This window comes from Drosophila sechellia, chromosome 2L, assembly GCF_004382195.2.
Source record: "Drosophila sechellia strain sech25 chromosome 2L, ASM438219v1, whole genome shotgun sequence".
Taxonomy (NCBI): domain Eukaryota; kingdom Metazoa; phylum Arthropoda; class Insecta; order Diptera; family Drosophilidae; genus Drosophila; species Drosophila sechellia.
In genome coordinates, this window is record NC_045949.1 from 24,618,199 (window position 1) to 24,645,066 (window position 26,868).

General features: G+C 39.6%; 1 protein-coding gene across 15 annotated transcripts in view; it reads left to right on the forward strand.

Annotated features, from left to right (window-relative positions):
* LOC116800539 (lachesin) overlaps positions 1-26,868 on the forward strand; it is a 371,289-nt gene that overhangs the window by 92,144 nt on the left and 252,277 nt on the right. For all 15 annotated transcript variants that reach the window (XM_032716080.1, XM_032716056.1, XM_032716059.1 and 12 more), the window contains 2 exons: positions 21,459-21,644; positions 22,158-22,353. In XM_032716080.1, coding sequence (XP_032571971.1) covers positions 21,459-21,644; positions 22,158-22,353 — 382 coding nt within the window. The remainder of the gene's footprint in view (positions 1-21,458; positions 21,645-22,157; positions 22,354-26,868) is intronic.

Here is a 26,868-nt window from a genome sequence, read left to right on the forward strand (position 1 = left end):
GTAAAATAGCTCTTTTAGTTTCACGCCAATCTCTACTGTTTACTTCTATCAGGGAGGCATATTTAGAATGGAATTGGAATTGTTTATTGTTTCCTAAGTAAAAATCCATGACATACTTGTCTTTGGGACTAAAGGTTTCTGGGGTTGTTTCAAGGGTTAATTTTGTGTTTCTATGTTTAGTTTTAGATTTCACATTCGTTTATGATGTTTTGGATAAGTTTTTGATAATCAGGGTAATAGTAAAGTTCTTTGAACTGAAGTGTGAGCTTTTCTATACGAGCGTGTAATAATTCTTTATGTGTTTCGAGAATGATTCCTTTGAATTGGGCGTATGTTTGAATGTCTATTAATTTACTACTAGTTTTCATAGTTTTAGTGAAACTATCGGGACTTATGATTTGAATATAGGCATTTTGAAATATTTGAAAGTCGATTTCATCAGGGAAGTAAATAACACTTTTCTTAGTGCAGAAGTATTCTTTAATTGGATCCTTAGCAATGGTATCACTTCTTTATAACTGATTTTTGTTCTGGTTTTATAGAAATATTTTATTATTTGCACGCCGTCAAAATTGTCTTTTATGAATTCGAATTGTCTGTTATAATAATTAAGAGGTCTTTCTGTTATTGAAATGTGTATTTGGTTGTCTTTTTGTGCACTATGCACAGTCGCTGCTGTGGGAAGGGAAGCTGGGTCATCTTCTCCTAGGAAGTTTTCCTGAATTGGAACTCTAGATAGAGCGTCAGCTACATGATTTTCTTTACCGGGTAGATATTGAATATTATAATCGTATTCGTTCAGTTTTATCTTCCATCTCTGTAATTTCATATTGGGGTCTTTTATGTTACTTAGCCATACAAGTGGCCTATTCGCTTAATATGTCGAACTTTCTACCGAATAGGTAGGACCTGAAATATTTTGTTGCCCATACTATAGCTAATAGTTATTTTCTAATGCCGAATAGTTAAGTTTGTGTTCGTTTAAAGTTCTGCTTGCATAGCAGATGGGTTTATGCTCTTGGGATAATACAGCACCTGTGGCTATATTATTTGTCAGCGAACACGAAGTACGTGATGAGTACTTTTAGTTTCTCGAAGGCGGACATGTAATCATTATCGTTTATGTTAATTACTGCTCCTTTCTTTAATTTGAGGGTCATAGGTTTTGCAATTTTTGCAAACTTGGGAATGAACTTACGGTAGAATCCGCAGAGTCCAAGGAATGATGTTATTCCTTTTGTGGTTTTACGAATAGGGAAATTTTTTTTTTCCATGTTTTGCTTATTTATTGAATCTTCCCTTTTACTTAAGAGACTAACAATAAGTTTTCAAATCTTATTCTAAACGAACTAAATATTATTTTATGAAATAATTCGTGCTGTGTGGCCTAACAAATTTAACGCTGGGCTGGTTGGTCGTTCCGGTGCAGTCGGCTTTGTCTGGATACTCACTTATTCGAGTTTCTTGCAAGAGGATTTGGATGTGAGTCTAGTTTATCATTGTATTTTACTTTCTTCTCTGCTTTTGTCTCAATGACAAGTTTTATTTGTAAGTCTCTGTGTATATTCTCGTTCCGAAGATACCATTGAGCTCCAGTAATGATTCTCAGAATCCTAGACTGTGCTCGCTGTACTTTGTCGATGTTGCTTCTCGATGCGTTGCCCCATAGCTCGGAGCCATAGGTCCATATGGGTTTTAAAACGGAGTTATAGAGGACTTTGTACTCCAAGCTTAGGGGAGAGCGAACGTTTATAAGCCAATGTAGATCCCTTGCTTTTAGTCTGAGGTGCGTCGTCTTGGCCTCTATGTGTTTCCGCCAGGTGAGCCGCTTGTCCAGATGAATGCTCGTCCCACTCCCTTCGATGTCGTCGTTTTTCAAGCACAAGCAGTTCAATATCTCTACATGTCTTGTTAAACTTTATACTACATACATGGTTGTCTTGTGGAGTTGACGCTTTTGCTGCTGCGACAAGTATTGATTCTATATCACCAGCAAACTGATCAATGTCTTGCTCGGTTTCCAGGGGACTAGAAAAGCCGGTATGGGAACAAACATATTTTTTGTACCTCGCCCAGTTGGTCCTATTGCTTGTAAGCCTACACGGTCGCTCGATGTGTTGTAGCTGGTACAAAAGATAAAAGAGCACCGGACAGTGATCAGATGAGAGTTCGGGAAGTGCCTCAGCTGTAATCATTGATTGGGATATCCTTTTTGTGATGGCAAAGTCAATCAAATCTGGAAGCTTTATGGGATCTGCTGTCCAGTATGTAGGCGCTCCCGGGGAAACATAGTTAAGTTTGTGTTGCGGTTTGATTATCGCGTTGTACAGCTGTTTTCATTCAGGGTTTGCTATCCGAGATCCCCAGTACATGTGCTTGGCATTCCAATCGCCAGCTGCAACAAACCTTTCACCGAACGAGTCAGAAAGTGTTGTGATTTTTTCCTCAGAGATTGTGAAGCGAGGTGGGCAATAGACAGCAGCCATAGTGAGAGCACCGTTATGGCATTGGAGGTTTATAGAGGTACATTGTAAGCAGTCTTCTTGCCAATTACCAAGAAATTGATGCTTAATTCGCAATCGTATTAGTATCCCAGTGCCTCCATGGGCCTTGTCATCCGAGTGATTCGTAAAGTAAAATTTATATCCTGGTATTTGGAAGTTGTACTTTTCGGAAAGGTGAGTCTCTGAGAGTAGCATAACGTCAATGTTTCTGCCGACTAAGAACTGAGCAAGTTCTAGCTTGTCCGCTAAACGCCATTAGCGTTCCAGGTAGCTATTAATAAGGCAGTCATTATCCTGTTTTAGAAGAAACGAGCATTTGAATAAGGATGTTTTGGTTCCTCATAAGCTCTTGCATAGTTTCTAGCATGAAGGTCATGAAGTCTTTCATGCTTTGCTGAATCGAGAGCATAATCGCTTCAACGCCAATAGGATGCTGTTGCATGTTTTGTGTGTTTATTTGCTTACTTGTGTTTATTTGGTGAATTTTATGCTGGACGCTGGAGGTGACTGCTGTCGGTTCTTGGATCCCTGATTTTAGTACACTGGCAAATGAAGAATTTGGCATTGTTCGGTGGCTGGCAAACGAAGGGATGTTAGTTGTAGTCGGTTGCATTACTTTGTGAGCTGTTGGTGTGATACGATCTCGAGCTGAATCCACTCGTTTGTTTAGGCGACTCTTGAGTTCCTTGTAAACAATGCATCCTCGCCAGTTGTCTGTGGGCATTGCTGCAAACGACGCAGATGGATTTTAGGGTGCAGTACGCTTTGGTGTGGCCATGTTCTTTTCTTTTTATTCACAGGTTGCCTGCGCTTGTGTGGCTTTCTACGGTTATTCTTCGCAGATCGATTTGTTCGTTGTCTATTTGTTTTTTAGTTTTACTTTATTATTCAACACACGGAAAATTTTATAGTATAGAAATTTAACATTGCCAATAGCGTATCTTTCGCTTTCGATTTGTTTATATATTTTATGTTATTTACTATTTACTTCACTAAATGAAGTTATTTTATACGGAGCTCGATGAAAACACGTCTGTTCACTCTGCAGGTTCAACGATATTTATGGAATAGGAATAGGAAAATTGATAATTGCATTTATTTTGTTAGGGTTTGGTTTTATACCGTCTGTCGTGATTATGTGACCGAGAAGTTCTATTTCTTTCTTCAGAAATTCACATTTATCAAGTTGAAATTTTAGATTAGCTGATCGTAGCTTATCAAATACATTTTTTAGTGACATTACGTGTTATCCAATGAAGTGGAATAAATGATATCATCTATCATCTAAATAAACTAAACAATATTGTTCATGCAGCGTTGAAATGTTGCTGGTGCATTTTTCAGACCAAAGGGCATAAGAGTATATTCTTAATGTCCATGTTTTTTGAAAATGCTGTTTTGGATATTGATTGCTGGTCCATTTGAATTTGATAGAAACCTTTAGCTAGATCAATTTTTGTGAAGTATTGAGAACGTCCAGCTTATCTAATATTTCGTCCATTACTGGAATAGGGAATTTGTCGTCAATGGTTATCGTCGAGACTACGGTAGTCTATGACTAATCGAAATTTTGATTTACCAGAAGCATCACTTTTCTTCGTCACAATCCAAATTGGAGAATGTTGAAAATATGTATGTAATAAAGTCAATGCACTGTGTCTTCCTCTCTTGGTTGCGGTACCCAGAAACTTTTTTCTCTTATTCTGAGACTCTTTAGCTTGTAGTCTGGCTGCCTACGTGCAGTAATATTGTACTCTAGATCAGTCACAATAAATATTTAAAAGGAATAGGTTATGGGCCCAGCCCACGCGGACATAAAAGTGAATAGTTCTAAACGAATTAGAATATTCTGCCTTTTTAAATATTGTGATTCAGGGATTTAACATCCAAAAATAATCGAAATAAAAATGAGTTCATCAATTAACCAAATTGAAAAACTTAATGATGAAAACTACAGTGCGTGGGCTGTACAAATGAAGAGTGTCTTAATTCATGCGGAATTATGGGGGATAGTGTGTGGACGTGTGGTTAAAAACGTAAGTGATAGTGCTGAGCTAAAGGCTTTGTTCGATGCGAAAAACGAAAAAGCATTAGCAAGTATAATGCTATTCATTAAGACATCGCAAATTAACCATATATAAAAAATTTTGCCGAAAACCAAAGCGGCAAGAAATTGAAAGCATTAAGGAGCGACAACGGACGTGAGTATTTGAATAAAGCGTTTCAATCTATCTTGACAGAAAACGGCATAAAGAGACAATTGACGTTACCGCACACCCCACAACAAAACGGTGTAGCGGAGCGCGCTAACCGAACCCTGGTCGAGATGGCAAGGACCATGATGATTCACGCAGGCGTCGATGATTCACTATGGGCTGTAGCTATCAATACTGCTGCTTATCTACACAATCGCGCCGAGACGTCAGCATTATCTGATAACACCGTTCGAGTCTTGGACTGGAAGAAAGCCATACGTGTCCCACGTGAATATATTTTTTTCGAAGGCTATCGTGCTGAATAAATCCACTAAAAAGAAGTTTACTGCGAAGGGCGAAGAAAATATTTTGGTTAGATACTCTGATGCTTCTAAGGGGTATCGCCCGTTTAATCCTACCAGGAAGAAAGTCTGTGTTGCTCGTGACGTAATTGTGTTTGAAAAATGGTATGACGGCAGAGCAAACAGTACCTTCCCCCGATGTTCAACTTGTGGAGATGCAGCATCTTCTAGTGTGTTGCTGAGGGTAAGAAACAAGATGATGATTTCCTTGTATCAGATAAACACGATGACGACGATGATCTCGACGCTACTCACGCTACTCATCAATCAAACTAGTAATTGCTTTGGCGGTGGAAAGCGGTCTCTACATGCACCAAATGGACGTCTCGTCTGCATATTTGAATGGTGATCTTCACGAAACGGTATATATGAGGCATCCAAAGAAGGTGCTGAGGTTACGCAAATCTATCTATGGACTGAAGCAGAGTGGCCGAGAATGAAATAAACTACTGAATGGCGTAATGCACAGGATTGAGTTTTCTTCGTGCCCTAGCGAGCCATGTGTTTACACCCGTAATTCTGGCAAAAGTAAGAACATTGTTGTAGCGTACGTAGACGACCTTATCATAGCCAGTTTAAGCAAGGAGGAACTGTGCGATACTAAAGCATCAATTTCAAAAGAATTCGATGTCGTAGACGGGAGCGAGCTTAGAAATTTCCTGGGTATCGAAAATGAACGTGACGGAGAAACTGTTGGCATCAGGATTGGCCACAAGCAGTATATTGAGAGCCTTCTCAATGATTATTCAATGCAGGATTGTAAGCCGAATCTCATACCACTGGAAGCAGGCTTTGAAGTAAAATGTGGCCGTTTGCCGATCGTCAGAAGGTGAATCAAGTCAGCTATCAATCGTTGATTGGCTCATTAATGTATCTGGCAATCACAACTCGACCCGATATTATGCATTAGGTTATTAAACTATCACAACGGAAAGCTGACCCACATAAAGAGCACGAAGCCGGTGCAAAGCGAGTTCTGCGATACTTGAGGGGCACAGCTGATTTGTTACACTACAAGCGTACTGGTGTGCCTATACATTGCTATGTTGACTCGGGTTGGGCTGGTGACACCACGGACCGAAAATCCTTTACTGGATGGGCATGTATTGCTGCAGAAGCTGCCTTTACGTGGGACTCAAAGAAACAACCAGTGGTTTCTCTAAACAGCACAGAGTCAGAGTATGTGGCACTTTCAATAGCAGCGAAGGAAGTGGCGCATGTTCAGAAATTGTTTAACAAAATGGGCTTTGGTGAAACCCAGGCAACTAAGGTATATAGCGACAACCAGAGTGCCCAGTGCTTGGTGAAAAATGACACTTTCCATAGTAAACATATAGACATAAAATACCATTACATAAGATAACTGTATAAGAACAATATAATAGAAGTTAATTATGTACCCACAGAAAATATGATAGCAGATGTTCTAAAAAAGAATTTGAATAGATTTAAACATGAAAATTGTATCCAAAGGATGGGTTTAAACTAACAGAAAAATGTATTTTGATTTTGTAATTATTTTTTTTTTTTAAAGGGAACTAATTCTATTTATTAAGGTTTTTTTTTGTAATTAAGATAAAAAAATATCTGTAAGGGTTGACATATTGCATTGAGAGGGAGTGTTGAAAAAATGGACTGCCAAATGGAATGTGGCCATTAACTCCTCAAAGTCAGCCTGTGTAACTTTTTCCCTGCGACCCGGAACCTGCACAGATCTGACCTTTGATGGAAGCCCTATCACCAATGCTAGATCGCACTGCTACCTAGGAGTTCATCTAGATCGGAGACTGACCTGGAGGGCCCACATCACGTCGGTCAAATCTAAGTCACTGGCGAAGCTAAAAAAGCTAGGCTCTTCCACTCCAGCAAACTTCAAATGAGCTCTAAGGCTCTTTTAATCAAAGCCATTCTCGCTCCAACGTGGAGTTATGCCATCCAGGTGTGGGGAACTGCCGCCAAATCCCAGCTTACTAGGCTCCGAGTGGTCCAGTCGAGAGCTGCACGTCACGCATCTGGGCTCCCCTGGTACGTGACGAACATGGTCATCGAAAGAGATCTGAAAGTTACCCTTCTTGGGGATCAGATTAATTTCCACAGAAGCCGTTATGCCGACAGGCTTATGGCCCACCCGAACCGACTAGCAACTATCCTAGCTGATCCCATCTCCCTCCGAAGACTGAAGAGGGTACACCCCAGCGATCTCCTTACCCGGAGGATAATATAACATATTTCATTTTAAGTAATTCATAACTAGACTAGATTTTTCTTTCTTTTGTACTTTATAATTAAGATACCAATTGGTCTCATTTATCTTTATCACACATTAGGTTATGTACAGAGAAATTACTGAACGATTCCTTTTGAAACCTTAATAAATAGAATTAGTATTCAAAAAAAAAAAGTGAGTGTTGAAAATATGTATGTGATAAAGTCAATGTCTACGTGCACTAATATTTTTCTTTAAATCAGTCACAATAAATATTTGAAACGAATAGAGAACAATAGAGCGATTTAGATTTCCTAATTATTTTTTGTTCTATCATTTCGTTGATTTGCTTGTTGACTTTTTGATCAAACACTTGGGGGTATTTATATGGTTTTTTATATATAGGGTCTTCGTGATTTGTATGAATAGAATGTTTAATCGTACTTGTAAAAGTCAAATTTTCACCTTCTTTGTACTGAATATCACTGTATTCAAGCAAAACGTAGGAAAGTTGTTCCCTTTCTTCTGTATTTAAATGTTCTAATCTGAATACGTTAGATTCTCATCGTCTAAGGCGTAGTTAGAGTATGTTACAGGAAGGGCTTCTTCTATGTAAGGGGTAATAAGAGGGTTTTCCTCAGATTTAGAAGTCTTGGGACACTCATAGGTAGTCTTGGACTCTTCTGGGTTAGACGGTCGGGGGCACTCATTGGAGCCCTTTGAGTCATATGGGTTTAAGAGGGGTTTCCGCTTAATTTTCTGGAGGGTTTTCTTCTTTTTCTGGGTATGTAGAGGGGTTTCCTAACAAATTTAACGCTGGGCTGGTTGGTTGTTCCGGTGCAGTCGGTTTTGGCTGCATACTCGAATAAATTTTCTTGCAAGGGGATGTGGATGTGAGGCTAATTTTTCATTGTATTTTACTTTCTTCTCTGCAATGACAAGTTTTTTTTTTTGTAAGTCTCTGTGTATATTCTCGTTCCGAAGATACCATTGAGCTCCAGTAATGATTCTCAGAATCCTAGACTGTGCTCGCTGTACTTTGTCGATGTTGCTTCTCGATGCGTTGCCTCATAGCTCGGAGCCACAGGTCCATATGGGTTTTAAAACGGAGTTATATAAAAGAACTTTTATAAGCCAATGTAGATCCCTTGCTTTTGAGGTGGTCTGAGGTGCGTCGTCTTGGCTCACCGCCAGGTGAGCCGCTTGTCCATATGAATACCTAAGTATGTGACGTTATCGGCTTGTGGGATGCGCGTGAGTTAACATACCCCATCTCTCCGGCCACCCAGTACTGCAAGGAGAGACAACCCCGACCCAACAACAAGGGACTGAGAACCGACCGAAAGTTCAACGAAGATCGCCAATACGAACTCGGACGAAGACGTAATTGGGAGAAGCATACAACTTTTGTAATAAAGAGATTCATTCTCATTTCATACCCCGAACTGCTCAGTTGTTTTTTTTTTTTTTTTTTGAAAGCTTTCCTCCCTCGGCCACAGGATTGTAGCTCGTGTGGTTCATTACCAAGGGCGGGCAGCTTTGTTTGTTTAGGGTAAATGTTATCTGTTTTCGCTTTTCTTCATTTACTCGTATGCGCCAATCTGCAAGTCAATGTTCTACACAAGTTAGATGGCGTGTTTGTTGCATCGTAGCTTTTACTGGGCATCTGGATCGACTGGATCATCAGCGAATGTAAATATCGTTACCTGGTAGTTTGTTGGATTGTCCGCCGTATATAGGATGTATAGAATTGGTCCCAGAACACTTCCTTGAGGCACTCCGGCATCAACAATACAATCGCTTAAAGTGATTGAACTGCATCTAACCGCGAACACACTTTTATATAGGTAAGACTTTTGAAGCTTATGTATTTTTTGAGGCAGCAGTTTGATTATTTTAAACATAAGTCCATCCATGCAATGTTCACGATGATCAAGGGCAGTGCGAATTTCTGTTGTGATGCGGTTAACCTGTTCAATGGCTCCATGTTTTGCCCGAAAACCAAATTGGTGCGATGGGAGTGTGTTTTGAGGTGGGGGCTGATGAGTAACAGCAGCACTTTTTCAAATAACTTGGATAGACAAGTAAGTAAGCTTATTGGCCTGTATGATGTTTGCTGTGTTTTGTCTTTCCCAGGCTTAGGGATCATAATTATAACTGATTTCTTCCACTTTTGAGGGAAGTATCCAATTTTAGTAATTGCGTTGAAGAGCAAGCAGATTCGTAGAACTGCACACATTGTGAGCTCGATGATCATTTTCGGGGTTATTAAGTCGTAGCCAGGCGATTTTCCAGTCTTCAGTTGCTCTTTGTCATTCGTTATATCGCTTGGCCGAAATTCTACAGGGTCTTTTGGTGCTAAGTCAGATGCAGTTAAAGGCGGGAGAGTAAATGAGTTCGTGGCTGGATTTGGTTGAAGTACTTTTTTAAGATGATCGACGAAGACTCTTGCTCTGTCCGTGTCACTGCGAGACCAGTTTCCGGTAGAGTTACGGAGAGGTACAAGGTAATAAGATCTACAATGATTTAAGATAAGGGGTATATAGTTTCTAGTGTATATAGTTTCTACTTGGAACCGAGAAGTTAAGCCGACTAATCAAGTCGGGACTCTCAACATCCCCACGAATAATCTTACAAATAAAGACTGTTCCAATCATAGTTCTACGGTTAGCTAGGGACGGTAAATTAATTAAAAGTAGTCTACTGGAATAAGGAGGTAATATACGGTTTGCATCTCAATTTAGGCGCCGCAAGGCAAAAAGTAAGAAGTTTTTTTGGACCGATTCAATGCGGTTCGAGTGGACTTCGTATTGTGGACTCCAAACAGGTGATCCGTACTTAAGAATCGGACGGACTAACGAAATAAATAAAGTTATAGTCATGTAAGGATCATCAAATTCCTTAGACCACCTTTTTATAAAACCAAGCACACCCCTGGCCTTATTGACAATAGACGAAATGTGGTCAGAAAATTTTAGTTTTGGGTCCAGAAGAACACCAGATCATCAACTCGTGTTATTCTGTCCAAAGAGCACCCACTTAGAGTGTAAGTCGTGCATATTGGGTTGGCACGACAAAACGTCATAACTTTACACTTGGAGTCATTTAAGTCTAATATGTTATCACGGCACCATATTTAAAATCGGTCTAGATCGGATTGTAAGTCCAAATGGCACGAAGTGTCCTTGTACTGGAGGCATAATTTAACATCGTCTGCGTACATAAGTACACGCAAATATTTTATTATTAAGGGGAGGTCGTTAATGAATAAGGTAAAAAGAAGCGGACCAAGATGGCTCCCTTGTGGGACACCGGATGTGACTCGGAGAATAGAAGATAAAGAATTTTTAAAGAGGACTTGTTGTGTCCTGCCATTCAGATAGCTTGAAATCCAATTTAGAAGATCAACAGGGAAACCTATAAGATCAAGTTTTCTTATTAGAAGGTAATGATTAACAGATGTCAAATGCTTTACTAAAATCAGTGTAGATGACATCTGTTTGAAGATTATTTTTGAAACCCTCTATTACGAAAGAAGTTAGCTCCAAGAGGTTAGTGGTTTTAGATCTGCGTTTCATAAAACCGTGTTGACACGGTGATATGATTGATCTACAAAGGTGCTGCAAATGAGGAGTGATAACATTTTCGAAAAGTTTTGGGATAGCCGACAATTTAGAAATTCCTCTGTAATTGCTTGCATCCAGTTTGCTACCTTTTTTGTGAAGAGGAATCACAAAGGACTCCTTCCATATATGAGGGATTTGTGAAGATTCCAAAGATAAGGTAAACAGCACAGAATCTGAGCACATCGCCAGGGATTCCATCGGGACCTGGTGAATAGACCGGTTTATCACTCTGAAGATCGTTTAGCAGTGAGCTTTCGTTTATAGTATGGCAAAATATTAGATTCGATTTAGATACCGCATAAGAGTATGGCTGTTCGGAATGAGGTAAAGTTGAATATGTTGTTTGAAAAAACTTGGCGAATAGATCGGCTATTGCCTGATCCGATGTAACCGTAGTGTTTTCAAAAAATAGCGAGGAAGGGTAAGAACTTGTTTTTCGCTTAGTGCTAACGAAATTATAAAACTGTTTCGTATCCTGTGCAAACTGGAACTTACAACGGTTTAAATAATTTTTGTAGCACTGAGCATTAAGCACAGTGAAGTTTAACCGAGCGCTTACATTTTTAAATTTTGTATGAAGCCTGGTGTGTCAACTCTTTATTAAACCAAGGAGGTTTAGAGATTGACGGATAGTACATCGGAACACAAGAGTAAAAAAAAATGATTTGATTGTGGTATAAAACATATTAATGGCATCCGTCATTACGTTGCAGGAGTAAAGATCGGACCAATTAAAGCCAGCTATAAAATTGTTTAGCCTCCGAAAATTTGCTTTGCGAAAATAGGTAATTCGCTTTGTTGACTTCTCTGAATTTAGTCTTAATACCGTACCTATGCCGACTGCCACCTCGAAAGTAGGATGATATGGATCTTCGGCTTGAGTAAGAGGTGCTACCCTGGACAGAAACACACTTTCAGGACTTGTTACAAAACATAGATCCAAAAGTCGACCAAGACAATTTGAAATATAATTAACTTGCGACAGCGATAAGTCGAGCAAGCCGTCAATAAAGTCATGTTGTGCTAAAGGGAGAAGGATATTCGATTGTTTTTCTGGGGACCACATTGTGCCAGGTATATTAAAATCACCTAGAACTACCAATTGGTCCCTGTCAGAAAGTTTATTCAAGATGGACTGGATAGCGGACAGATGATTCTGATATCCTGGGAATTCAGAAGATGGCGGAATATAGGAGCACGTAATATAAACTGATCTGTCGGAAAAAGACAGCTTTACACATAAGAATTCCGAGTTACGGGAATCGTCCAAAAGTAACACCTCCGACGCGAGGGTGGATCTAACCGCAATTAAGACTCCACCTCCCCGTCTGGAGGGACGGTCAAACCTATATATAGTGTACATACCTGGGAAGACTTCAGAGTTAAGTATCTCCGGCTTTAACCAAGTCTCTTTGAGCACTATAATATGGGATGCAAATGAAAGACTATCACAATACAATTTGATTAACATTTAACATTTTGATAGGAGATAGTAAGATTTGTTGTTAGTTTTTTGAAGAGGATAAAGATGAAGAGGCGGATGTGCAGTGGTCTGGCCACGTGAGGGAAGTTTAATTCCCATGGGCACCTTTTTCTTATTTTTGATCTTAGCTTCAAACGCTTTTACCACCATACTATCCGACCAAAAATCACCCGAACATTTGGTCGAAAAGAGCTCGTTTGGGACAGTTATCTTGAAAGATGATATGTCCCTAGCGTAAGAGAAGTTAAATTTTTCCACTTTTATATTATCGGCTTTTGTTTTGTCTTGTATATAAGACAATACATCCGACGATTTTTGATCAGGGGAAAGCCGGGAAACGAAAATTTGTTTCTTTAGTGGAACCACCGCGAGGGGTTTCGGCCCTGCAGATTGTATTTCTGAAGCGCCAACTTGTGCCGGTAGTCCGGACTCAATGTTCCCTTGTGGTGGTAAACTAATCGAGACATGTGGAATCACTGGTTGAGAAACTAGTGCAGACAATTCGGAATTTTTAGCAATCACAGGGTGGGGTCCATCCACAGCTGATTGATCGGATTGCTCCGAATCTTTTTTAGCTGCCGATCTTAGCAGCATATGTGGATTTGCTGCGATTGACAGCTGATCAGTTGTGGAGTCCTGTTGATCATTTGCCCGTGGTTGCGGGGCCTTAGGCAGCCTACCACCAGCGGCTTTTTTGCGCTTTGGAGATTCATCTAATAGCTTAAGGCCATTAAACTGTGAATTAAGCGCGGAAAGAAGATCATCGGCTCGACGAAAACTATCTGTAGCTACGCCAAAACTGTTGATCAGTTCTTTCAAGCCACCTTTAGTTTGGCGCATAAACGATTTCATCTCGTTCGCAACCGCAAGGCAAGCACAATCACAACAGTAATTTAGATTTGTACCCTTTGCTATGTCATCACTTGTACGGTCATTAAAACCAGCGCACTTAGTATGCACCATTCTATCACATAGCCAACAAGTCATTTTTTGCTGCTCTTTTAATCAAAGCCATTCTCGCTCCAGCCGTTATGCCGACAGGCTTATAGCCCACCCGAACCAACTAGCAACTATCCTAGCTGATCCCATCTCCCTCCGAAGACTGAAGAGGGTACACCCCAGCGATCTCCTTACCCGGAGGATAACATAACATATTACATTTTCTTTTGTACTTTATAATTAAGATACCACTTGGTCTCATTTATCTTTATCACACATTAGGTTAAGTTCAGAGGAATTACTGAACGATTCCTTTTGAAACCTTAATAAATAGAATTAGTATTCAAAAAAAAAAGGGAGTGTTGAAAATATGTATGTGATAAAGTCAATGTCTACGTGCACTAATATTTTTCTTTAAATCAGTCACAATAAATATTTGAAACGAATAGAGAACAATAGAGCGATTTAGATTTCCTAATTATTTTTTGTTCTATCATTTCGTTGATTTGCTTGTTGACTTTTTGATCAAACACTTGGGGGTATTTATATGGTTTTTTATAGATAGGGTCTTCGTGATTTGTATGAATAGAATGTTTAATCGTACTTGTAAAAGTCAAATTTTCACCTTCTTTGTACTGAATATCACTGTATTCAAGCAAAACGTAGGAAAGTTGTTCCCTTTCTTCTGTATTTAAATGTTCTAATCTGAATACGTTAGATTCTCATCGTCTAAGGCGTAGTTAGAGTATGTTACAGGAAGGGCTTCTTCTATGTAAGGGGTAATAAGAGGGTTTTCCTCAGATTTAGAAGTCTTGGGACACTCATAGGTAGTCTTGGACTCTTCTGGGTTAGACGGTCGGGGGCACTCATTGGAGCCCTTTGAGTCATATGGGTTTAAGAGGGGTTTCCGCTTAATTTTCTGGAGGGTTTTCTTCTTTTTCTGGGTATGTAGAGGGGTTTCCTAACAAATTTAACGCTGGGCTGGTTGGTTGTTCCGGTGCAGTCGGTTTTGGCTGCATACTCGAATAAATTTTCTTGCAAGGGGATGTGGATGTGAGGCTAATTTTTCATTGTATTTTACTTTCTTCTCTGCAATGACAAGTTTTTTTTTTTGTAAGTCTCTGTGTATATTCTCGTTCCGAAGATACCATTGAGCTCCAGTAATGATTCTCAGAATCCTAGACTGTGCTCGCTGTACTTTGTCGATGTTGCTTCTCGATGCGTTGCCTCATAGCTCGGAGCCACAGGTCCATATGGGTTTTAAAACGGAGTTATATAAAAGAACTTTTATAAGCCAATGTAGATCCCTTGCTTTTGAGGTGGTCTGAGGTGCGTCGTCTTGGCTCACCGCCAGGTGAGCCGCTTGTCCATATGAATACCTAAGTATGTGACGTTATCGGCTTGTGGGATGCGCGTGAGTTAACATACCCCATCTCTCCGGCCACCCAGTACTGCAAGGAGAGACAACCCCGACCCAACAACAAGGGACTGAGAACCGACCGAAAGTTCAACGAAGATCGCCAATACGAACTCGGACGAAGACGTAATTGGGAGAAGCATACAACTTTTGTAATAAAGAGATTCATTCTCATTTCATACCCCGAACTGCTCAGTTGTTTTTTTTTTTTTTTTTTTGAAAGCTTTCCTCCCTCGGCCACAGGATTGTAGCTCGTGTGGTTCATTACCAAGGGCGGGCAGCTTTGTTTGTTTAGGGTAAATGTTATCTGTTTTCGCTTTTCTTCATTTACTCGTAAGCGCCAATCTGCAAGTCAATGTTCTACACAAGTTAGATGGCGTGTTTGTTGCATCGTAGCTTTTACTGGGCATCTGGATCGACTGGATCATCAGCGAATGTAAATATCGTTACCTGGTAGTTTGTTGGATTGTCCGCCGTATATAGGATGTATAGAATTGGGCCCAGAACACTTCCTTGAGGCACTCCGGCATCAACAATACAATCGCTTAAAGTGATTGAACTGCATCTAACCGCGAACTCACTTTTATATAGGTAAGACTTTTGAAGCTTATGTATTTTTTGAGGCAGCAGTTTGATTATTTTAAACATAAGTCCATCCATGCAATGTTCACGATGATCAAGGGCAGTGCGAATTTCTGTTGTGATGCGGTTAACCTGTTCAATGGCTCCATGTTTTGCCCGAAAACCAAATTGGTGCGATGGGAGTGTGTTTTGAGGTGGGGGCTGATGAGTAACAGCAGCACTTTTTCAAATAACTTGGATAGACAAGTAAGTAAGCTTATTGGCCTGTATGATGTTTGCTGTGTTTTGTCTTTCCCAGGCTTAGGGATCATAATTATAACTGATTTCTTCCACTTTTGAGGGAAGTATCCAATTTTAGTAATTGCGTTGAAGAGCAAGCAGATTCGTAGAACTGCACACATTGTGAGCTCGATGATCATTTTCGGGGTTATTAAGTCGTAGCCAGGCGATTTTCCAGTCTTCAGTTGCTCTTTGTCATTCGTTATATCGCTTGGCCGAAATTCTACAGGGTCTTTTGGTGCTAAGTCAGATGCAGTTAAAGGCGGGAGAGTAAATGAGTTCGTGGCTGGATTTGGTTGAAGTACTTTTTTAAGATGATCGACGAAGACTCTTGCTCTGTCCGTGTCACTGCGAGACCAGTTTCCGGTAGAGTTACGGAGAGGTACAAGGTAATAAGATCTACAATGATTTAAGATAAGGGGTATATAGTTTCTAGTGTATATAGTTTCTACTTGGAACCGAGAAGTTAAGCCGACTAATCAAGTCGGGACTCTCAACATCCCCACGAATAATCTTACAAATAAAGACTGTTCCAATCATAGTTCTACGGTTAGCTAGGGACGGTAAATTAATTAAAAGTAGTCTACTGGAATAAGGAGGTAATATACGGTTTGCATCTCAATTTAGGCGCCGCAAGGCAAAAAGTAAGAAGTTTTTTTGGACCGATTCAATGCGGTTCGAGTGGACTTCGTATTGTGGACTCCAAACAGGTGATCCGTACTTAAGAATCGGACGGACTAACGAAATAAATAAAGTTATAGTCATGTAAGGATCATCAAATTCCTTAGACCACCTTTTTATAAAACCAAGCACACCCCTGGCCTTATTGACAATAGACGAAATGTGGTCAGAAAATTTTAGTTTTGGGTCCAGAAGAACACCAGATCATCAACTCGTGTTATTCTGTCCAAAGAGCACCCACTTAGAGTGTAAGTCGTGCATATTGGGTTGGCACGACAAAACGTCATAACTTTACACTTGGAGCCATTTAAGTCTAATATGTTATCACGGCACCATATTTGAAATCGGTCTAGATCGGATTGTAAGTCCAAATGGCAAGAAGTGTCCTTGTACTGGAGGCATAATTTAACATCGTCTGCGTACATAAGTACACGCGAATGTTTTATTATTAAGGGGAGGTCGTTAATGAATAAGGTAAAAAGAAGCGGACCAAGATGGCTCCCTTGTGGGACACCGGATGTGACTCGGAGAATAGAAGATAACGAATTTTTAAAGAGAACTTGTTGTGTCCTGCCATTCAGATAGCTTGAAATCCAATTTAGAAGATCAACAAGGAAACCTATAAGATCTAGTTTTTTTATTAGAAGGTAATGATTAACAGAGTCAAATGCTTTACTGAAATCAGTGTAGATGACATCTGTTTGAAGATTATTTTTGAAACCCTCTATTACGAAAGAAGTTAGCTCCAAGAGGTTAGTGGTTGTAGATCTGCGTTTCATAAAACCGTGTTGACACGGTGATATGATTGATCTACAAAGGTGCTGCAAATGAGGAGTGATAACATTTTCGAAAAGTTTTGGGATAGCCGACAATTTAGAGATTCCTCTGTAATTGCTTGCATCCAGTTTGCTACCTTTTTTGTGAAGAGGAATCACAAAGGACTCCTTCCATATATGAGGGAATTGTGAAGATTCCAAAGATAAGGTAAACAGTTTCAGTAGAGGCTTGCACAAGGCTTCCGCACAGAATCTGAGCACACAGCCAGGGATTCCATCGGGACCTGGCGAATAGACCGGTTTAACACGCTGAAGATCGTTTAGCAGTGAGCTTTCGTTTGTAGTGGGGCAAAATATTTGATTCGACTTAGATACCGCATAAGAGTATGGCTGTTCGGAATGAGGTAAAGTTGAATATGTTGTTTGAAAAAACTTGGCGAATAGATCGGCTATTGCCTGATCCGATGTAACCGTAGTGTTTTCAAAAAATAGCGAGGAAGGGTGAGAACTTGTTTTTCGCTTAGTGCTAACGAAATTATAAAACTGTTTCGGATCCTGTGCAAATTGGAACTTACAACGGTTTAAATAATTTTTGTAGCACTGAGCATTAAGCACGGTAAAGTTTAACCGAGCGCTTAAATATTTACAAACCGGTATTTACTGAGAACCGGTATTTTTAAATTTCATATAGAGTCTGGACTTTACATTTCTTAGGTGTGTCAACTCTTTATTAAACCAAGGAGGTTTAGAGATTGACGGATAGTACATCGGAACACAAGAGTTAAAAAATGATTTAATTGCGGTATAAAACATATTAATCGCATCCGCCATTATGTTGCAGGAGTAAAGATCGGACCAATTAAAGCCAGCTATTAAATTGTTTAGCCTCCGAAAATTTGCCTTGCGAAAACAGGGAATTCGTTTTGTTGACTTCTCTGAATTTACTTTTAATACCGTACCTAAGTCGATTTCCACCTCGAAAGTAGGATGATATTGATCTTCAGTTTGAGTAAGAGGTACTACCCTGGACAGAAACACACATTCAGGACTTGTTACAAAACATAGATCCAAAAGTCATAGATATGACCCGATTAAATGAGAATCATTCACAATATTATTTCCATTTATTAGAATGGCACCTTCTAACTCATTTATTCCCCTTTTTGATCTAGTTGGTATCAGTTGTGACAAAATTAATTCTATTATCTGCATTTCGTAAGTAATTTCCCATTGTGTCCGTATATTTTTATCTTTTCTTACATATCCAGATTCTAGATTGATTATTTCTTTATAAAAACTTAAGTTAGTTACGTGGAATAAGTCAGCAAATTCTTCCTTTGCCAGTGTACTAAAATCAGGGATCCAAGAACCGACAGCAGTCACCTCCAGCGTCCAGCATAAAATTCACCAAATAAACACAAGTAAGCAAATAAACACACAAAACATGCATCAGCATCCTATTGGCGTTGAAGCGATTATGCTCTCGATTCAGCAAAGCATGAAAGACTTCATGACCTTCATGCTAGAAACTATGCAAGAGCTTATGAGGAACCAAAACATCCTTATTCAAATGCTCGTTTCTTCTAAAACAGGATAATGACTGCCTTAATAATAGCTACCTGGAACGCTAATGGCGTTTAGCGGACAAGCTAGAACTTGCTCAGTTCTTAGTCGGCAGAAACATTGACGTTATGCTACTCTCAGAGACTCGCCTTTCCGAAAAGTACAACTTCCAAATACCAGGATATAAATTTTACTTTACGAATCACTCGGATGACAAGGCCCATGGAGGCACTGGGATACTAATACGATTGCGAATTAAGCACCAATTTCTTGGTAATTGGCAAGAAGACTGCTTACAATGTACCTCTATAAACCTCCAATGCCATAACGGTGCTCTCACTCTGGCTGCTGTCTATTGCCCACCTCGCTTCACAATCTCTGAGGAAAAAATCACAACACTTTCTGACTCGTTCGGTGAAAGGTTTGTTGCAGCTGGCGATTGGAATGCCAAGCACATGTACTGGGGATCTCGGATAGCAAAACCTGAATGAAAACAGCTGTACAACGCGATAATCAAACCGCAACACAAACTTAACTATGTTTCCCCGGGAGCGCCTACATACTGGACAGCAGATCCCATAAAGCTTCCAGATTTGATTGACTTTGCCATCACAAAAAGGATATCCCAATCAATGATTACAGCTGAGGCACTTCCCGAACTCTCATCTGATCACTGTCCGGTGCTCTTTTATCTTTTGTACCAGCTACAACACATCGAGCGACCGTGTAGGCTTACAAGCAATAGGACCAACTGGGCGAGGTACAAAAAATATGTTTGTTCCCATACCGGCTTTTCTAGTCCCCTGGAAACCGAGCAAGACATTGATCAGTTTGCTGGTGATATAGAATCAATACTTGTCGCAGCAGCAAAAGCGTCAACTCCAGAAGACAACCATGTATGTAGTATAAAGTTTAACAAGACATGTAGAGATATTGAACTGCTTGTGCTTGAAAAATGACGACATCGAAGGGAGTGGGAGGAGCATTCATCTGGACAAGCGGCTCACCTGGCGGAAACACATAGAGGCCAGAAACCTTAATAAATAGAATGACCATTTAAAAAAAAAAAAAAAAAAAAAAAAAGGTTTTTTAACCTGGCAACAATTTTTATAAAAGCAGACAACATTTATGGTTTCCATGTTTAACTGAAATCAGACCACTGTGCACGAAAACACAAGACCAAAACTTTCAGGCGAGCTGTTAAAAGAACCGCACGAGAGCAGTCTGCAATCTGAGAAATTTAGATTTTGTGTGGGAGAACGAAAGAGAGAGAGAAAGTGAGAGCGAAAAGTGCAGTTTATGTGCATGCAAAAAACAACACCAAACACCACTGCAAACAACGCACAAAAAGGGAAAGTAAACAAAACACAAAGACGAAAAATGCAAAACACTTTGTATATTTGTTTAAACTACTGCACAAATAACAAAAGAATCACTCGCGTCCTATTGCTTTAAAGCTCACACGGTCGCTCAACCTAAGCCGATCCAGTTCAGGCGACAGAACACAACCCTATGGAGGCCGCCAGTCGCTGCCCAGAGACACAACGAAATGACACCCGAAGGCAACTTGTGTCAAAACCAAACCCATGTTGCTAATCCGAAGGAAGTCTGTCGCGAGGTGCCACCTCTCCAAACTAACTGTAAAATTAATCGAAGAGGAGCAGCAGTTGTCTGCAGCGGTGACGATTGGTGGGAACACATACAAGTACACGATCGTCATCGGGGCAACAGCAAGCTTCGTAAGAGAAGAACTACTACTACTGAGAAGAAGAACTGCTAATAGCTGATGCATCGAAATCAGTACACAGCTCGAAGTAGAAGCCGAATTTGGCAACAGACATGAGCCTCGGCTACATGAGCCTCTTGATACTACCTGAAGTAGTGGATGCATTGGTGTTGGGATGAATTTCCTCATGCAAGTCGGGGCCGAAATCAGGAGCGCCGGTCACGAAACCCTAATACCGTCCAGAAGGAGACATAAGGCTTGGCTTGAGGAGAAGTTGTCGGTCGCAGTATTGCAAAGGCATGGCCAGGAAGACGACGTGGATAAGTTGATTTCGGCCCGAAAATCGTCTTCTAGCACAAGTACGCACACATATACACGTTCTCGTCTATTGTTTTTACTCACAGAAGCAAGCAATTTCTATTTTTAGATTTCTTACGCTCTCAGTGTAAGCGAGCGGACAAAGAGCAATTTTGGCCGTCACCAAAAAAGTGACTGCATATTGCCAAACCAATGTATGGCCGTTACGCATCTTGTTATTCTAGTGTCTTTAGGTGTACTAAGCACTCCATAAAACGGCCATGCAAACCATACCAACCGCATAGCACCAGAAAAAATAACAAGCGAGAGTGCTATAGGGTAGTTCCCCGACTATCAGATACCCTATCAGATACCTTAGCTAGTGTGAATGCGAACGCAAAATTTATAAGTTTTCTGGGATATCGATAGATATTGGTAAACAAAATGAGGAAAAATTTAAATATTGTGGGCGTGGCAAAAAGATTTTTGGCAAATCGATAGAAATTTACAATAAATTGTGGGCGTGGCCACATGGGTCAACCAACTTGCGCTGCTTACTTTTGTCTAGAATCTGTATGCTTAATCACCACCTTCTAGCTTTTATAGTGAGACAGACGGACGGACGGCCAGACGAGCATGGCCAGGTCGACTCGGCTTATGATCCTGATCAAGAATATATACTTTTTTTATTACTTTATATAGTCGGAACCTTCTGGCTGTTACATACTTTTCAACGAATCTAGTGTACTCTTTTACTCAACGAGTAATGGGATTAATTATGGTATGGAAAACGATTCATTCCTTTTTTTTTAATAATTTCAGGTTGCATGGATAAAATCTGATTCAAAGGCCATACTTGGTATACACACTCACATGGTCTCACTAAATCCAAGATTATCTGTAACACATAACGGCCATAATACTTGGAAACTCCATATATCTCGTGTACAGATAAACGACTCCGGAAGTTATATGTGCCAAGTAAATACAGATCCTATGAAGAGCCTTGTAAGTGCATCTTAGCATACCGTTATAAAAATTAACAAAAACATTACTCAATCAAACAAACGCACTTCTGAAAGATACATTCAGCAGGTTAATTCAAATAATTAGTCTGCTAAAGTATTTAAGATTGTGATGTCATTAGGGTTTTGTGATTATGCTAACCTACGTGATTTCCTTCAAACTCTTGTTTTAAACAGATTTGTTTAACATATTATTGTGATCATACAAAAATGCAATGCGCAATTTACCAGCTTTTCCTTCTTACAGCTCCCATTTTATAAACTTTTGCTTTTGCATAATTTTAATTGGTCTTTTTCCAGACCCATACTATATTTTTTAAGTCGTGGTATGCTTGTTTGTATTGAAGTGTAATTAGATAACAAAAAGACCATTTTTTTTTACCGTCTACATATGGTATTCGCAATTCCACTACCTCCTGGTGCGTTTCGTCACCACGTGGACTACCGTAATATAACATTTTTTTATCTAATACTTTTCATTTTCTTTGTTTTGCAGTCGGGATATTTAGATGTTGTTGTACCTCCAGATATTTTAAACCACCCAGAACATAATCCAGAGGAAGGCGTCTGTCAAGAGGGTGGAAGTATTTCACTTTTGTGCAGTGTGACAGGCGTTCCAAGACCAAAAGTACTGTGGCGGCGTGAGGCGGGAAAGGAAATAATACTACGCACGGACGGTAGAGATAAAACAGGTTATTATGCTACGTTTTACATATAAAGAAAGAAGAAATGCTATAGTCCAATGCGTCGACTATTACACAGACGTTACATTGTTTTTCAGTTTGTTAATAAGTATTCGGGGTGCCATAGAACTCGAATTTTGTGTACAATTTATATTGAAGTACGAAGTTATTATTTTGGCAACATTAACAGAAAAACCTTGAATAAAAAATGTGTTGTAAATGAAGTCATATGTCAAGTATTCTTATATTTTCGGATCATTTATGTGGCATCTGTATATATTGTCGTCATTGATTTCAAATTTATTGCAAATATTTATTTTCTTTTAAAAGAAAAAATCTAGTTTAGACGTTGAATCTGTAGCCCCGCTTCTTTTGTGCAGTCTGTGGTCCTTATTTACACTGAAATATTTAGAAGGTAAATCATTGCATACAGGAGTTAGAAGAATGCGTTACATGAATATTTATTTGTACGTATTGATGGAAATAGCTAAGCCTAGACGAAGAAAGCTTAATAGAGTATTTCGTGAAGGGAGTTCCAGACGCATAGACAAACAAGAGAGAATGCTATAGTCGAGTTCTCCGACTATCACATACCCGTTACTCAGCAAAATTTCGTAATTTCTCTGTGATATAGATAGATGTTGTGTGAGAAGAGGGTTAAAGAGTTTTTTGGTATACCGATAAAATTTTACAAGACTTATAACAATATAAAACCAGATCAAAATATAAAAAAAATCTTGATTCATTCGTTCATTGATATCGTTCATTTTCATTTCATGAACGATATAACAGCTATTTAGATGAAGTTGAATCTTTAGCTCCCGCTCTCTATTCTCGTGTGCAGTCAGTGGTATTTATTCACATTGAAATATTTACCCGGATGCAATCATTTGAATGTAGAGCGGAGTCATTTATAACTATTGATTTATTCCAAACAAGTTAGATCAATTTGCGCTAAGGAAAGAAGAAACACTACTGTCAACCTAAACGAAGAAAGCTTTGTAGATTATTTTGTTTCAGACGCAATGGCAAACAAAACAAGAGAGAATGCCATAGTTGAGTTCCCGACTATCAGATACCCGTTACTCAGCTAGTGTAAATGCGAAGGGGAAATTTCATAATTTTTCTGGGATATCGATAGATATTGGGAAATAAAATGAGAAAAAAATTTAAAAATTGTTCCAAATTGTGGGCTAATAAAATTATAAAAATATATCGAACAAATTTTCAAAAATGTGCGCGTGGCAGTTTGGTCGGTTTTAGGGTGTTAGAGCGGGCGTGGCAAAAATAATTTTTTTGCAATTCGATAGAGATATACAAGACTAAAATTTTGTAAAAAACATCAAAAAATGGTTCAAAAATGTGGGCGTGTTTTTTTTTTTGGTTTTATTTTGCAAGTCGATAGAAATTTACAAGAAAAAATATCAACACGTTTTTCAAAAGCGTAGGTGTAACAGATTTGTGCGATTTGCGGCAGTTCGAGTAGGCGTGGGAACATTGGTGCGTCTATGTGTCTAGAATCTGTATGCTGAATCTCAACCTTCTAGCTTTTATTTCCTGGGATCTCGACCTTCATACGGACAGACAGACTGACGGACATGACCAGATCACTCTATATGGTCTGAAACGCCTTTTTATATCAATGGATATTTCAGATGAGCATCGGTCGAAAAACTGTATACAACTTTCTTAAGGAGGAGGACACACTTGAACATTTGAAAAAAGTAACTGGTTGTGTGTACGGTATTATGGAGACTTTGTACCGATGCACGTTTCTCTAAATCAAACTGGAAACCTGCCTTTCAAAAATGTTCCACACATGTTTTGAAAGATCTGAAACCAGTAACGCCGTGACCCAAAAAGCCCTAATCTGAACATTTTCGAAAATGAATAAATAGCTGTTATCGTCTGCGTCCAGAATACTAAATTGAGTAAGGAGTCTATCCTGTAGATCGCTTTTTTTTACCTGTTTTGGTTAACTTTAACTCTCGTAGCTTTGCGCGGAAATTGTTGCATCTCATTAACATTATTTCTTCGACCTTTACAATGCATTGTAAAGGTGCACTGGTGGCACCTCAGCTGTACAGCATTCCTTCGTTATCTAAGCTCCCCTCTCTCACGAGCTCTCTCTCTCTCTTGTACTCTCTCTCGTACTTGCACCTTTGGCCTAGCCTTCTGCTTTTTTCGCTCTGCAGTTAAGTCACTCATTATCAATCGCTTTCGTACTTATCGTATCGATGGAGTTCTTGTTCGCTACACCAATAAAACTTATCGTACGAAATCGCTATACAAAAACCTGGTATTTTAATTGCTCAAAAACATCTAATAAAAAAGCTTATTAGCTTTTAGCTTCCTTTTAGCTTGCTTACAGCCTGGCCACAAAGATACAAATAAATTTAAATTACAGTGAAATTTAATGTCAAGTTAGTGGATCTGTATATCGCGCCAAGATCTGGAATTACATAGTGCTTCTTCCCAAAGCAGCGATCTCCCTTCTTGGTCACTGGCGGCAGCGTGGCCAGCAGAGGGTAAGTTATTGGTCAGAGATTAAGGCTCAGTTAGGCTGATCAGATTTTATTGGAGTGCAAAAGATGGAAAGCGCCTTATGAATTAGGCCATTAGGCATTCCGGAGTTGGTATAGGTCGTGCTTGGCAAGGGCGCAAATACCACCAACAACCACATTTATATTGTCAGCCACCACCGGTACAGCTCGTCCCATTTTTGGCGGTACAGTTGCTTCACCGTCCTGTAAAAGGGCTGTAGGACTCAGGGGCGGCTGTTAGTTGCATAGGTGGCAGGTTGGCTCAGCACTTTTTAATAGAAAACATTCTATTTCAAAAAACTTCATTAAAAGTGAGCGCAGACGATGGCAACAGACAAGACATTGTGGGAAAAGTTTATCTAGCTGTGATCTACGACCAAAGGACGGAAGATTTAGACATATACATTGTGCCCACATTAAAGCAGATATTGACTTTTGGCGTAAAATATAAGGTTAGTTAGAAAATGCATTCAGCGAGTGCAGAGGTGTTTCGTGCTGATCTTCAAATAATGTATAATCAACTAATAAATAAATCACAAAATCAGTGAAATTAAAATGCAAAACGAAATTCGTGAGCAACGCAACGTGAAGACGAGCGTCGGCTCGCTTCAATCAAAAACAACGCGTCTTTCTCTTTCGTTTCTATGGAAACGCTCAAGTCCTCCCAAGACCAGAGAACGCACTCTTGCTCTCCGTCGTTGTCAAGCACAGTTCCAAAATCTTGAAGCAAAGAGTGAGTTTTCCAAGGCCGCAACCAACAACAAATTACACACTTACTCCGTTAACCATTGTAGGGAAGCCTACTCTCTTAAGCCTAACTGCAGTAACTACCAGCAGTTGCCTCTCTCAAAACTGCAATCGCATCGATAACAACAACAACCGCAACAGTCTCTTCAACTCAAACGATTCAGTCAACGGCCTCACCGGCTTTTGCATTGCAAACAAAACAACTAACAGCTACAATTACCGATTTATGTGAGTCAAAGAGCAATATAAGTGACCGCCCGAATTCGGTCATGCAGACTGGTATGGATCGCTACGTTTTTGTAATTCGTAAACAGAGTCCGCAACGCACAACAGGTATTAGAGCCAAAATAAATTGTGGTAGCGAAACAAAAACTACTACTACTAACAATAAAAACATGTTTGCACTGCTAGCAGAAAACGCAATCGAGGAAGCTAATAAAACGACAGATAATGTATCTCAAAAACCAAAGCCTGCACCAATATACATCCGAGAGATTACTACGAACGCATTGGTTAATAAAATAGTTTAGCTTATCGGAAATAATAATTTTCAAGTTATACCTCTAAGAAGAGGAACAATTCTAGATACTAAGCTTCAGGTTAAAACCTTCAGGTTTTTAAACGAAAGCGGCAAAAAAATATTACACGTGCCAACTCGGAGTCGGAGTTCATCTCGACAGAAGATTATCTTGGTGTAAGCACATTGAAGCCAAGAAAACTCATTTGAAGCTGGAAGTCAGTAGGTTTCACTGGCTTAGTGGCTCTCCACTAAGTTTGGACTACAAGGAGCTGTTATACAACACAGTTCTAAGACCAATATGGATGTCAACTACGGGGCAATGCTTGTGTCTAAATATGTGTTTAGACATGATAGGTAGGCAAACTATAAATATGTTATATTTATGGGCTGCAATAAACATGTCACGGTACAGCATAAGTGGCAACTACAGATAAGTACGATTGCAGCGGCCTATTGCCGAAGTGTTAAGAGATATGACCACGCGGGAGGTGATTAGCGCGGTCATAGGCCTCAGACATAGATTTAAGAATCAAACTCAGCTGGATTTACCAACGCAGACTGTGGCGTCTTACAAGCGCTGCATGATATAATTAGATGATAAGAACCTATGTAAGAATGAATAAAAGGCGAAGCCCTCGCAGCAGCGAGTCAGTTAGATTCAAACACCCGAATTGAACTCATTAAGTGTACCCACAAGTTATAGTGTGAACACCC